A 13,876-nucleotide genomic window follows, 5' to 3' on the forward strand; every position below is an offset into this window, starting at 1 on the left:
CAACTGGAAGGGAGGTCTGGAGCTAACGCATCAGGCCCTGAGCAAGGGCCTTACAGTGTTACAGCGAGGCATTTCCGGATGGAGGAACGAAAACACAGCACACAGCAACAGTAGCTTTCACTGACAATTACGTGTGTGTGTGTGTGTGTGTGTGTAAAGCATTCACTGTATGCTTGAGAAAGCTCACAGAGGACAGACAGCAGAGCCAGGACCCCCAAAAAGAACCATCCCTCCCACCACGATCCTCCAGAATCTCTTCCCTTTCTCTTCCTCCTTTTCTGCCACTTTCTGAGAGCTTCCCTTGGAGGCTCTGACTCTTCCCAGGGGACTCCAGTCCAGCAGGCTGCCCTCCCATTAGCAAACCACAAAGGGCTTCAGCCAGTTCAGCAGTCACGTGGACAACGGAAAGACTCACCTGTACATCACTGCTCCATTTAAGCCCCCAATACAACAGACCCCTCCCTCCCCATCTCTGCTTCTGCTCTCTCGGGGAACGTGCCCAATGGTTGTCCAAGATAGCCACTGTCCTGGAAGACGAGGTGACCAGACAGCAAGCAGCCCCTGTGGGCACAGCGGGTTAGTGCTTCCCCTGACCGTCTTCCGGGCTTCCTTTCAAGCCCATCTTTTCCCCAGGACACGGCAGTCCTTCTAATGAATTCTGGAGTCGTCCATGGAGAACAAGGTTTAGAGAGAAAGCAGCAAGCTCATGTGATTCTACCCCCATGGATCCAACCCTGAGGAGGCTCCTCCGCCGTCAGACATGGACAGGAACGGGAAGAGAGCGGGAAGGATGGTACAGAGAAGAATCCTACCCGGAGCCAGGTGGCCTCAACTTGTCCCAGACAAAGCAGTGTGACCTTATATACAGGTGTCTCCACTCTCTGAGTCCTTCTCCACCGAACCCAGAACCTATTTAGACATGGCGCTTGGTCTGGCCTTGCCTTTCCTCTTCTTCCAACTGTACCCAACACACAGCAGCACACGCGAACACACACACACGGACCTACAAATGGTCTCAGAGGTATAGCATTCACATTGCAGATGAATGGGATTTCTCATTTTTTACATTCCCATAAAGTTACAAATGAAAAGCAAACACACTTGGGAGTCAGCAGACTTCCCCTGTAAGCCCTGGTCTAGGGTTGTCCTCAAATCCCAAACCCTCCTTTTTAAAAGGAAAAGCCTGAGGCCTAGTGACACAGTGACAAAGCCAGGCCTAGACCTCAGGTCTCTGTTGCTCAGCACCTTCCCTGCTGTGTACTCCACATCCAGTCCCTGCCGTCCAGGACCCAGCTCTACTCACATATAGCGCAAGTGGGGATTCTTGGCAAAGGCTCTGGGCTGGATGCTCCGAAGTCCTGAGTTCTTGATGGTCCTGGAGAAAGAGAGAACAGGGTCAGCACAGCTTGTGGAGCAGAGAGACAACTGCTCTGGACTAAGGCTGACAGGAGGTCATTCCAAGACCAGCCCTACAGCCGCCCCTGTGAACTGAACACAATTCCTCATCATCAGTATCACTACATGCCCCGCGGAGGGCACGTGGGCTCACGCCCCATTGGGACCCTGGGACATTGGGATGTGCTGGAAGCTGTCATCTACCCGTTCTCGCAAGAAGGTAACAACAGGTCTCCTGCTCAAGAATCTGGTCCGGCAACTACGGGACCACAGCCTGCATTGTACCCATTCCCTCCTCCATCCCAAGCCCCCACCACCACTAGCACAGAAATCCAGAGGTGAAGGAGGAGGCTGGGAAATTCTGCAGTCTAGGGGGACCACTGGCCAACCACGGGGCTGAGTATGATCACTTAGTCGGGAGACCTGGGTTCAGGTCCTAACTGGGACCTGGGTACAGAATCCCTACGTGAGACCACACAGCCCCCTTGTCTTCTGGGCTCAGGAGAAATACAGGAGAGCAAGGGGATGGCCTCTGGAGCCCCGGACAGTCCCTAAGTGGGTAGAACCAACTCTACTACTAGTAAAGAGGAACGGAGGAGTACAGTCCAGAGGGCAGCTGGCAGTACCCATCACCCAGCCCAGAGGCAGGGCCACTCCCCGCCCGCCTGCCACCCATGACCCCTCCCACAACCTGGTGCACTCACAGCTTCTGGAGGCCGGTGTAGAGCTCCATGTCCACGGCGTTGAGCGTGTGCAGACCTCGCCAGTTCTCTATGTGTCTGTAAGGGAGGACGAAAAGACAGGGTTCAGGTCGGCCGAGGTCCACAGAAAACCTGGGTTCAAATCCTGGATCATCCATGTGGGAGCCAGGTCTTCTGTCACATGGCCAAGTGTCCCTGAGGCTCGGTTTCCCCCTCCACGATGGGGCTTATGCAACACCCACCTGATGGGATCATCACGAGACCCAGAGCACCTGGCCTGGGGACAGCATTTCATGACCCCTCTAGGCTCCAGAAAGCTCTCCTTTTTAAAGACTTGAAACCCAGCTTTCTTCCACTCACTTTTGTTTTCATTTTGGGATTTCCTGAGGACAGCTCACTTTTCTCAGTTGTCCAGGAAGACAACACAAACGATGCGGTTTTAAAAGGGGGGAGAGGGAGGGTAGCTTGCTGGCAGGCATGGCTTTTGAGTGAAAAAGCTCAGAAAGAGCACACACCCACTTCGGGGTCCCCCAGGGTCCAGACACTGACCGCCTCCTTTGGGTGACTGCAGTCCAACCCCCACACCCCACCCCGAGTTCAAGAACTCCTATGATAGCTTGCTTGGGCAAGACCAACTCAAGAAAGGTGGGGGCAGGCTGGGGACCAGGAGGCACCCCAGTGTCACAGAAGGAACATGAGATCAAGAAGCCCAGCTCCGCTTCACCCCTGGGATCTAAAGACCAAAGGCTTTGAGCGAGAGCTTTGACATCTCTGGGCCTCTTGTGCCTTCCTTTGCAAAGGGAGAAAGTTTGACTAGATCAGCAGCTTCTCTCCTTCCTCGTCACCAGGATCTCCATTTCGAGCTTTCTCCCAAGACGCCTCATGTTCAAGGAGGTTTGTGTCGAGCAGACACACGACATTTATTAAGTAATAATTAATTCACCTTCTCCAATTTATTCGTCGAAGATATAAATCACCATTAACCAGAGCTTTTTATTAACAGATACAAACCAGCACTAGTTCACCCAGTGGGTAAGTTCCAGCCCAAGGCAAAGGAATTCAAAAGTTCTGTAAGCAAAGGATGCTGGCCTGTCACAGGTTTGATTCCTGTTTTGTTTTTGTTTTTGTTTTTGTTTTTGGATATTGACCACATGCCAGGGACAAACATCCTCCATGATAGTTCTTGGGGTCCCCAGATTAAGAATCATCCAACTACTGATTGTTAAAGTCCTTTCTGACTCTAGAGTGGTGTGAGAAATTACCATTCATACACACCTCGATCCCAAGGGGCTCCAACGGGCCTAGGAGAAGGCCCTTTGCTGCTCACCCTGCCCTCTTGGGATCTGATGCTCCCATCAGGGCCTCCCCGGTCAAAGTATCCTCTTAGCTCATTCCACAACACAGCCATCTGCGCCACTGAGGCCAGAAAAGTGGCAGCCACCTTCTCCAGACATCTCCTCCTTGGCCCCACCACACCCATGGCTCTTCCATCTGCTACCAAGTGGAGCCAGAGCCAGGAAGGCCGCAGGGTGGCGGTGGCCAGGGCCTCTGGAAGCATTTCAAAGCCGCACAGTGACAAGGTATGCAGAGAGCCCGTTTTGTACCACATTCTCTCGGGGCCCCTGCTGAGCAGCCAGACACACTGGCATCTGCTGGGGACATGGACCAGGTGGCCAGGTCGGGACTGAATTCCAACTCCAAAGTCTTCTCCCTGGAAGCCTCACGGCCCCAGGGCAGTTTGCTTGGTCTGGTCCTGCTGAGGCAGGGACCCTGGCTCCATGTCAGGTGAAAAGGAATACCAGAAGGGGGGACAAAATGGCCCGTGCCAGGGGCTCCCAGGTGCATTCACTGGGCCAGCAGTCCAGGTAAACCATCAAGGAGATCACACTATTCCTACAGGCAACCATTCATTCACGGGATCCCAGCTGTAGACTTGGATCTGCTCCCAACCAGCAGCTGTCAATCAGCTGTTTAAATAAATGAAATCATTTTTCTCAGCCCACACGAGAATCCCGTAAATGTGTTTTTATTATGGCTCAGCTGTCAATCATTGGTGCATTCTATCCCTCATGTCCTTCTGGCCGCAAGCTGTCCCTTCCCTGACACTGGTGCACACTGAGATACTGCAGGGCAATGGGTGCAAAAGGCTCCCTTGGTCAAGAGACTCCAGCCCCTGCCTCCTCTATTGGGTCTGAGTCTCCCCTATATGGGGGAAGATCATCTTTACAGCCACGGTGCCAAGGCGTGGTGAAGAGTCTGAGCTCCCGAGCCAGGTCAACAAGCTACCGCCTGCGGGCCAAATCTAGTCCGCCACCTGTCTTCGTACAGCCTGAAGCTAAGAATAGTTTTTACATTTTTTAAAAAAATCAAAAGTAGAATCCTATTTTGTGACATGTGAAAAGTACATGAAATTCAAATTTCAGCATTCACATCCATTCATTTACTGTTGTCTGTGGCTGCTTTTGCTCTACAAAGATGGGAGTTGAGGAATCGTGGCAGAGACCTGCCTTTTATAGAAGAAGCTTGCCGACCGACCCCTGCCTCAAGCCAAGCCAGGCTGCCAGGACGCATATCCTGGCCTCGTTGTCCAGGTGACATCACCGTCTGTGCCTCGGTTTCCTCATCTGTCAAATGGGGTAATAAAATACCTCCCGCGTCAGAACGAGGTGAGAACTGAAAGACCCCGTTCAAAAACCCCAGCGGCAGCTCGGGACATATAGTAAGTCCTCAGGGAGTGTGAGCCAGGATGCTTATTTTTAACCCTGTGCTTTGTAGAAAAACTGAGCAGTCTTTTCTCAGTTTTCCAGCTAAAAATGGCATCACGGTTCTGCTGGAAGTTGTCATTTCTCAGCAATCATTGATAAAAACTCCATGTGGCAGAAGAGCAGAGGGGCAGTAAATCTGTCATTCATGACCTCCAGGAAAAACTGTTCAAGCAGAAACCAAGAACGGGCTCGGGGAATGCACAGCCGGCAGCTCAGAGCAGGTTCTGAGCGAAGGGCAGGGCGGCGAAGGTGCAGCCTGACATTTGTGGATGACATCGGCGGGGCACCTGCCAAGCTCTCGGTGACTCACCACTTGGTACCAGCCCCGGGGGGTCAGCTGTGGGAACCTGCTGGCTGCTGCGTGCTACAAGCTTAAGTGGAGAAGGCAGGCTCTAAAAATATACCAAATATGATAAACACAGCAGTAAGTTTGGTTGGCTTTTGTTCATGGTAAACAGCAGTTACCTTGGCCTAGTAGTATGTGGCTTCTCCTTTTGTTGCGCTTTTTCTGGGTGTCCAGGATGTCTTCCTGGGGCACTTACTTTGTCGCTTGAGAAACAATCCGTAATGATCATTTTTTTTAATTCTTTTTTTTTTAATTTTTTTTAATTTTTATTTATTTATGATAGTCACAGAGAGAGAGAGAGGCGCAGAGACACAGGCAGAGGGAGAAGCAGGCTCCATGCACCGGGAGCCCGATGTGGGATTCGATCCTTGGTCTACCAGGATCGCGCCCTGGGCCAAAGGCAGGCGCCAAACTGCTGCGCCACCCAGGGATCCCATGATCATTTTTTAAAAGAAGGTTAGGCACTCAAACCCCGTGTGGGGCAGTTGCTGGTTACCCTGTTCCAGGGCCCCAGGCTGTGCCAGGCATCCTTACAGAGGCGGCTCCTGGAGGGAGAGGAGGAGCTCAGAGACATGCCGGGAGCACCGATCGGCGGAGCTACAAGATTCCAAGTTTGTCTGCTCAGGCACAGAGTGCATGGTGGGGCTGGCCCCATAGAGACCTCCAGCCTCCGTAAGTGTGCTCTCATCAGGAGCAGGGGGCACAGACAGGTGGCTCCCATCCTGACTAAAGTAACCCCACCTGCGTCACCTCTTATACAGTGGCTCTCTGCAGGAGGCCCTTCTGCCTCCCAAGGTACACTGGGAAATGTGTCCAGACATTTCTGTTGGTTACAACAGGGAGGAAGCGAATGATGCCACATCTAATGTGCAGAGGCCCCACAACAAAGAATAATTGGCCCAAGATGTCCATAGCTGGGAAGCCCTACTTTGTATAAAGCTTCTGCCTTAAGATCACCACTGAAGAACATGTTCCACGGCTTCAGACAGCAACAGTTGTAAAACTGATTGCTTTGGGGGCATCTGGGTGGCTCAGTAATGAAGCATCTGCCTTCACCTCAGGTCATGATCTCTGGGTCCTGGGATCGAGTCCCATATGGGGTTCCTTGCTCAGCGGGCAGTCTGCCCTCTGCCACTCCCCCCATGTGTGTTTGCTCTCTCTCTCTCTCAAATAAATCAATAAAATATTTTTTAAAAAATAACTGTTTTGCAGCAAACACTAAGAGGCCCCAGGCCCAACCAAAAAACTTGCCTCTGGGTCCCTGGGTCCAGGTGAGAGGAGAAAATAAAAAGCTGTGGCTCTCACCCCAGCCCCCGCCCCCCCCGCAAGTCAAGGAGATTCCTTGAAAGGAAATGAGGGGCTCTTTGGCGCACTAGACCATGGCCCAATCCAGGTTACACATCCCAGGAGCATTAGCAGTCTCTCATCCAGCTCTGGCTGGACCCCACTGGGGAAGAGTCTTCCTCTTCCACCGAGAGTCTCTCTTCTGCAAGGCTTGTTTTACATGACAATGGCATCTCCATCCAGAGAGTCAGCTCAGTGCTCCATCCCTCCCCTCTGGCCATTGCTCTTCCCTGACACCCCAGAATCACAACTCTTCAGGAGGAGTGAGTGTGCAACACTTTTCCAGAGAGAAGGGAGGAAGGGAGGCTTAATTCAAGACAATGCTGAGCAACCAAGCCAGAGCCAGGCTTAGGGCTACAGCTCAGGGCACCTCAACAAAGTCTAGGTGAGCCTCTGTGGTCAAAGATGCTGCTGCCTGCAGGTGCACCAGGGTATGCAAGAGCTGAGGGAGCGAGCGTGTGCCCAGCCTCTTCACAAGGAGGAGAAATACCAGAAATGAAGCCACTCCCTGTGACTCACGGTGACAGGGCCCAGGCCTGAAATCACAGAGAGCTGCTTCCCACCCATTCTGGGGATGAGCTGGGGCACAAGTAAAATATTAATTAAAACATCCAGAGAAAATATAAAAATCCTTTGTACTAGAATAAATTTGACTGTGCTTTTGTACCATAGCTTTCTTCCTCCCTTCTGTTTGGCTTGAGCCAATATGGAAATGAACTGGCAATCTCCAAGCATATAAAAATTAGATGGTACAGACTGTGTGGTCCATATTTTAATTAAAAACATGTCATGTGGATATGTTTAAGAGTTGTTTATAACTCCAATATTTAAGTCCTATACATAGAAAACTCTAGAACACTGAGACATCCACCCCCTTACATCACGAGGGGTGTGAAGTTGATGGGGAGGCCCAAGAAAAGGGCAAGACCGGTGTCCCCCTTCCACAGAATCTTCCTCGCCACCTGGACATTCGGCCAGACAAGGGGTTGGTTGGTGGGACAAGAGGGCATCCTTCCTTCCTCTACACATGGCTGGCCACTATCACCTCATGTTTGCAACCTTTCTCTCTCCTCTCTTGCTGTTAAGATCACTGTTATTTTCCTGTGACTTCTCACTGCTATTAACGAGCTGTTCTTCATAACCAAATTTTCCGGACAACTAAATTTAAATGCAAAACCTTTGCATGTTCAACTTCCTTGCTAGATGTTTCTTTTTCCCCCTGAAATGCATTACACACCTCCTTGACTTTTTAAGCAAGGTAGACAGAACATGACTTATATTTTCTTGATGATCTTGGATCATCGTGACCACGCTAACAGGCCTGCTGAGCTGTATCACCCAGCGACACCCCTATAGGTTCCTGAAGGATGCAGAATTTGTGTCCCTACCCAAAGGGCCCTACCCTGCCATGATTCCTAAATTTGAATGGTTTTTGTGTCCATTTTCAGCAGCCATGTGACTCTTCCTTTGCTATGGGGCTGTGAGCCATCCCCCCCCCCGCCCCCCGCCCAAACACCTTCCCAAGGCCCTTTTCTCCTTTGCAAAATGCTGCCACTAGTCTGCTCTGCAGCCCCTCAGAGCAGAGATGCCAAGCATGGGTGCCCTGAAGCAAGCTGACCAGGAGGAGACACCCAGCTCTGGCAGACGGAAGCTGGATGTCCCTAGGCCAGTTATTCTCGAGGCTCTCTGGTCCTCAGTGTCCTCATAGGAAATCCAGCTGGTGTGAGGATTAGACGAGGCAATGTCTTAGTCAATTCAGTGCTAATGCATAGCACCAGAGTGAGAAAGAGCGGATTTCATTGCTACTTCTGGAATGATAAACAAAGGTAAATAGAATCTGAATAAAGATCTAGAAGAATATAAAAATATGCACACACACAAATAGGTAGATATTTGCCCTGTCTTTTTTGTTTCTAATCCTCTTTCTGGATAATTAAGGTTGAAAGGTAAGTGAAGTATTCTTGGAGGTGTAGTAATAATTCACATTTTCCTGGTGGTACCTAGGCATACGCCATTAATATTATGTTCCACATATCTATTCTTGGAGGTGCATCCTACCAGGAGGCAGCCGGAATGGGCATTTCTCTGATGTTTTTGTATATGGGCATTCCACTCCTCCAACACAGCACACGAGAGCTTTAGCTGGCAAGGCTGTGCACAGATGCCTGTCTCTCTAGACAGTTCCCCATCAAGATCCAAGGCTCCTATCCTCCTCTCATCTGGACTCTGATTCTAGGATGGAGGCCTGAGTTGAAGTATGGAGCTAAGTACCTGGAGAAACTAGCCTAGAGTTCCAGTTCTTAAGAAATCAGCATCGGAACACACGCATGCATGAGCGCGAGTAGGCAGGCACACACAGGCACACACATACACAACGAATGTGCCGTGCATTTGACTTCGAAGCCTTGTAGGGCAATAAGGAAATTGATTTGTTATCCAGGCATATTATGTCTAGTGATCCAGACAGAAGCATTAGCTTTCAATTATCTGATATGTTTAGCATTATAAACAAACCGTCTGGAGCAACAGCTCTATGGAGCTGAGGCACCATGGGGCCTGAGGAAGAGCTGCGTTGGATCACACCAGCCAAGTCACCCAGCTCTCTCTCCCTTGACAGCTGTCAGGGGGGATCCAAGACGCCTGGGGAGCTGAACCTGAGAGCCTGGGGAGGCTTCTTGGGCTGGCAACCCCGGCATGCCAGCACATTAGCACACCAGCTCTACAAGCAGCTGCATGCCAAGGACCACGGTGAACCAGCCCCGCATCTGGGGCCCCCGGGACTGCAGAAAGGAACATTCAGATCATGCAGCGAACAGATGGGAAACGACAGCATCTGCGTCGGCTTCCTGATCAATTCCAAAGCCCGTGCCAGGAACAGGGAACGTTTGTGCACACACCTGTGGTCTTCAGGTGCTGAGATGCTCCGCCTGCTAACAGACAAAAGAGCAAGGGCACATGCCCTCTGCTCCCTGCTAAGAAAGGCCTGACTTCCAGGAGTGAGATTTCATCTGGGACTTGGCCAGTTTGCTGGGGAGTCCAGGCTGCCCTGCTTGGCCCCCCTGTCCCCTGTCCCCCTGCCTGGGACCAGACTGGCCAGGCCCTCACCAGTCTAACTGCTGCGCTCCATTTGCACTGCTGCGGCTTGGCAGGCAGGTGGGCACAGGCTGGCAATCCCACGCGTCGGCACACTGGGAGCGCCACCTCTAACCTGCCAACCTCCCCTGCCTCCTGAATGGCCTCCCTGCTGTCACTCTTCCCCCTCTAGAGTCTCTGCACCTGCTGGGTCACATTCTCCCCCGCTGAAAATTCTCCCACTGCTTCTCACAGTTCTTACGATGCAATCAGGACACTACTGTACCATGGCCCACGAGGTCCTACATGAGCTGGCCGCTGGCTGCTTCTATGGCCCCTTTTCTTAACACCTGCTTGCTTTCTGGGCCCCTGCCGCACTCTCCCACCTGTCTTTAAACACACCAGACTTATTCCCAACCAGAACTTCCATGAAACAGTCATCCTGGCTCCTTTGAATCCCTCAGGGCTCCCTACAAAGGTCACCTTGTCAGAGATGCCTGCTCCGACCCTCCGACGTCAGTGAACACACCCCTCCTCTTCCCCTCCAGCTGCTCTCTGGCACCAGCCCCTGTTCATGTCCTTCACAGCCCTTAATAACCATCTGTAATTGTCTTATTTGATTATTTGATTACTTGTCTGTTGTTGCTGTTTATATACTAGAATTGGGATGCCTGAGAACAGGGATTATACATGTCTCATTCACCACTCACCTACCTCCAGAATCCCCAATAAGGGTGGGTACCCTGGGATAGGTGCACACTTGGGAAGCCACCCAGGTGGGTGCTAAGCAGCCATTTGCATGCCCCACCTCACCTCCATGGCTTTTAACACTCCTCGCTGGCAGTCCTCTCTTGGGTCCCCTGGAGCAGCACAGAGGCCTGGTTGGACCCCACAGGCAACTACAAGCAGCTATGAGAAGGATATGGCCCAAAGCACATCCTAATCAGGGATGGGCATCCTAAGGGATCACTACATGGCCCAAAAATGGTGAGCCAAAGGGCTGGGGAGGCCCATGGACCAGATCTCAGGTCTGCTGCTCATGCTCAGTATTCGGATTGGGGAAGAGGATAGGGCTCCTTCTTGCCAAACAGAGGAGGAGATACAATGGGCATGCTTTTGGCACCTGGGCACATCTTTTTCAGCTTTCCTTTGCCCACATGACTAAGGCTTTCACCAGACCAGGAGGTTTCTGAGGTATGGACCAGAAGTGTGTGTCTCCAGTGCCATGCAAATGCTCAGTGACAGCTGAGGGCATGAAATGAATGCATGCGTGAGGGAACCCTCAAAGTGATCAGCAGCAGAACTCATGTACCTAGCACTCTTTCAGCAACCTGCCTGGACCTTCCCCTGCCCTCGACTCCTCTCGCCTTCTCAAGGACTCATTCAGTTTTTTTCTCTCTCTCTTGTCTGTACTCTCACTTTCTCTCCACTAGATTTTCCCACCAGCATACAAACATGTTCTAGGAGGGCCCATTTAAAGGGAAAATCTTCATGCCATGTCCTCCTCCAGCTACTAACCCATGTCGCTACATCCTTCACAACAAATGTTTTCAGAGGATCTCTCTATTCGCACAGGTCCGACTTCCCTCCTCACTTCCCTTGGGATTCTCCAACCCTACAGGTCTTCCATCCCAGCTGCTCTACTGAAACTGCACTGCCAAGGTCGCCAGTGAGTCCCACACTGCCAAGCTCTGCTCTGCCACCCGGTTACCCAGTCTTAGGGGCATTTTACCTGGTTAACCACTCACTCTTTCTTGAAACATTCTCTTTACAGATTCCTTAACTTCACTCTCTCTTGGGTTTCCTTCTACTCTGCTGGCTACTACTTCATAGTCTCCTCTGCAGGGTCTATATTATTTGTCTGATCCCTAAGTGCTGGTGTCTCCTGGATCTTTCCCTGGGGGCCCCCTTCACCCGCCAGGCCATGGTGATCTCACCCATGTGCTGGCTCTGAACACCACTGACACGCTGAGAGCACCCAAATGTGTGTCTCTGGTCTGATCATCCCGCTGAGCTCCAGACTCTTCCCTGATAGACGTCCAACAGCAGCCCTCGGCTTTCCTCCCACTCGGGCCTCTCCATCCCAATAAATGGCACTGGTGCCACCCAGGTGTCTAAGCCAAGCTTCATCAACGAGTGCTGCCTCTCCTCCTGCAATATCCACACCTAAGCGATGCATCTCCACAAGAGATATCAGTTCTGTCCTCTTCCCACAACCTCACCCGAGCCCAGGCCATCATGACTGCTCCCAAAGGCCACTGCCCTCAAGACAGGACCACTGCTTGTACTCTGGCCCTAAAAATCTGTCCTTCCCTCAGAAGCCTGAATGAACTTCTTGTAATGTAAATCTGATCACATCCTCCTCCCCCACTGCACCCACCCTTCAAAAACAAACCCCCAATGGCTCCTCCGCACTTGGGATGAATCTACACTCCAACCAGAGCCAGCAAGGTCTGTCACATCTGGCTCAGGCATCTCCTTCCTCAGCTCAAACAAACCCTGTTCATTGGCTTTAATCTCACTGGCCTCCTTTCTTTTTTCTTTTTTTTTTTTTTTAATTTATTTATGATAGTCACACAGAGAGAGAGAGAGAGGCAGAGACATAGGCAGAGGGAGAAGCAGGCTCCATGCACCGGGAGCCCGACGTGGGATTCGATCCCGGGTCTCCAGGATCACGCCCTGGGCCAAAGGCAGGCGCTAAACCGCTGAGCCACCCAGGGATCCCCTGGCCTCCTTTCTATTCTCCAAAACACCAAGCTCTCCCCCACCTCTCAGGGCCCTCGCACTTGGTTTTGCCGTTAAAAGCACTCAGATTCTCCTTAGATGTCATCTCCGCAGAGAGGCCTTTCCTGACCAACCTAGCCAAAGTCATTCTCTATAACCTTCCTCTAGATCAATTGTTCTCAGAAACCAGGAGCGGAGTCTATCCCTCAGAGGACATCTGGCAATGACTGGGGACATTTTTGATTGTCATAACTGGGAAGGTCTAGTGGGTAGAAGCCAAGGATGTTATTAAAAATCCTACAACAACAACAAAAAATAAAAAATAAAGATAAATAAAAATCCTACAACAACAAAAATTAATTTATTTATTTATTAAAATAAAATAAAATACAATAAAATAAAATAAAATAAAAATCCTACAACACAGGACAGCCCCCTCAGAACAAAGAATGATCCAGTCCAAAATGATGACAGCACCAAGGTTGAGAAATGCTGCTCTAGATTACTTCCTTTATACCACTTGGCAAAGTCTGTAATTATCTCACGTATGTGTTGACTTATTTATTGCATCTCTTTACTAACAAAAATGCCAGCTCTGTGAAGGTAGTCAACTTGTCTATCTTGTTCACTACTATATCCACAACAACAGACCCAGTTCCCTGTACATAGTAGAAAATTTGAATGAACAAATTAATGTGACTGTCCTTCCTCCAAACCCAAGGACTTTACAACATGTAAAAACCCTCTGGTTGATGAGGTCTTGATGGGACCCACGTTTTTTCCAATCACTTGAAGAGACTAAGGTATAAAGATATAAGTTGTGTCGATGAGGTTGTGGGGCTGGGTAGAGAGTAGGAGGGTCAGCATTTCATGGCCCCTAAAAGACACCCTCCTCTTGTCTGCAGATGTGAGTCAAACCACATTGATCATAAAATCTCCAATCCTGACTAGACAACTCAGCTTTGAACAAGGAGAGAAAGAAGAGGTCTTTGATGGGTCTTTGATGAACCATGGAAACAGCCCGAGGCAGGGAGAGACATTGATGTTGACCCCTTCTCCCCAATGGGCCTTGGGGGAGAAAGTCTGAGCAAGAAGGAGAGTCTGGTCCAGGCCAGAGCAGCTGGCTTGAAAGTAATCCAATAGTGTAAGCTCTATGCCTAAAATCAGCTGGCCCCAGGGGTCCTGAGAGTACTGCCCTTTGGGTGGCCAATTTCCTTAGGAAAATATGAAATGGCCAGGCCACCCTTTACTGAATTATAAAGCACTTATCACTTCTTTAATAACTACCCACATGGAGGACTTAATTCACTCAATATGGAAGTTATAAAGGCGAACTGGTAAGTGAGCATTAAGCTCAAGTGCACGGCATAAAGACTTATGAGGGCAATATTTTCCCCTATTAAAAGGGTAGATTTCCTCACTGCAACTCTGCCTCAGAGTTAATGCGGAAACGTCGCTCCAAGGCCCGGGGCATTTTCATTGTTGGAGGTAATTTCAGGTCCCTGGGACGTTAGGGAGTCCTTGACTTT

General features: G+C 50.5%; 1 protein-coding gene across 6 annotated transcripts in view; it reads right to left on the bottom strand.

The window, feature by feature from the left end:
* The window catches only part of NTRK3 (neurotrophic receptor tyrosine kinase 3), a 384,919-nt gene that overhangs the window by 305,329 nt on the left and 65,714 nt on the right, over positions 1–13,876 (bottom strand). For all 6 annotated transcript variants that reach the window (XM_038532784.1, XM_038532786.1, XM_038532783.1 and 3 more), the window contains 2 exons: positions 2,100–2,174; positions 1,304–1,375 (listed from right to left, as the gene is read on the bottom strand). In XM_038532784.1, the coding sequence (XP_038388712.1) occupies positions 1,304–1,375; positions 2,100–2,174 (147 nt within the window). The remainder of the gene's footprint in view (positions 1–1,303; positions 1,376–2,099; positions 2,175–13,876) is intronic.

Source organism: Canis lupus, chromosome 3, assembly GCF_011100685.1.
Source record: "Canis lupus familiaris isolate Mischka breed German Shepherd chromosome 3, alternate assembly UU_Cfam_GSD_1.0, whole genome shotgun sequence".
Taxonomy (NCBI): Eukaryota; Metazoa; Chordata; class Mammalia; order Carnivora; family Canidae; genus Canis; species Canis lupus.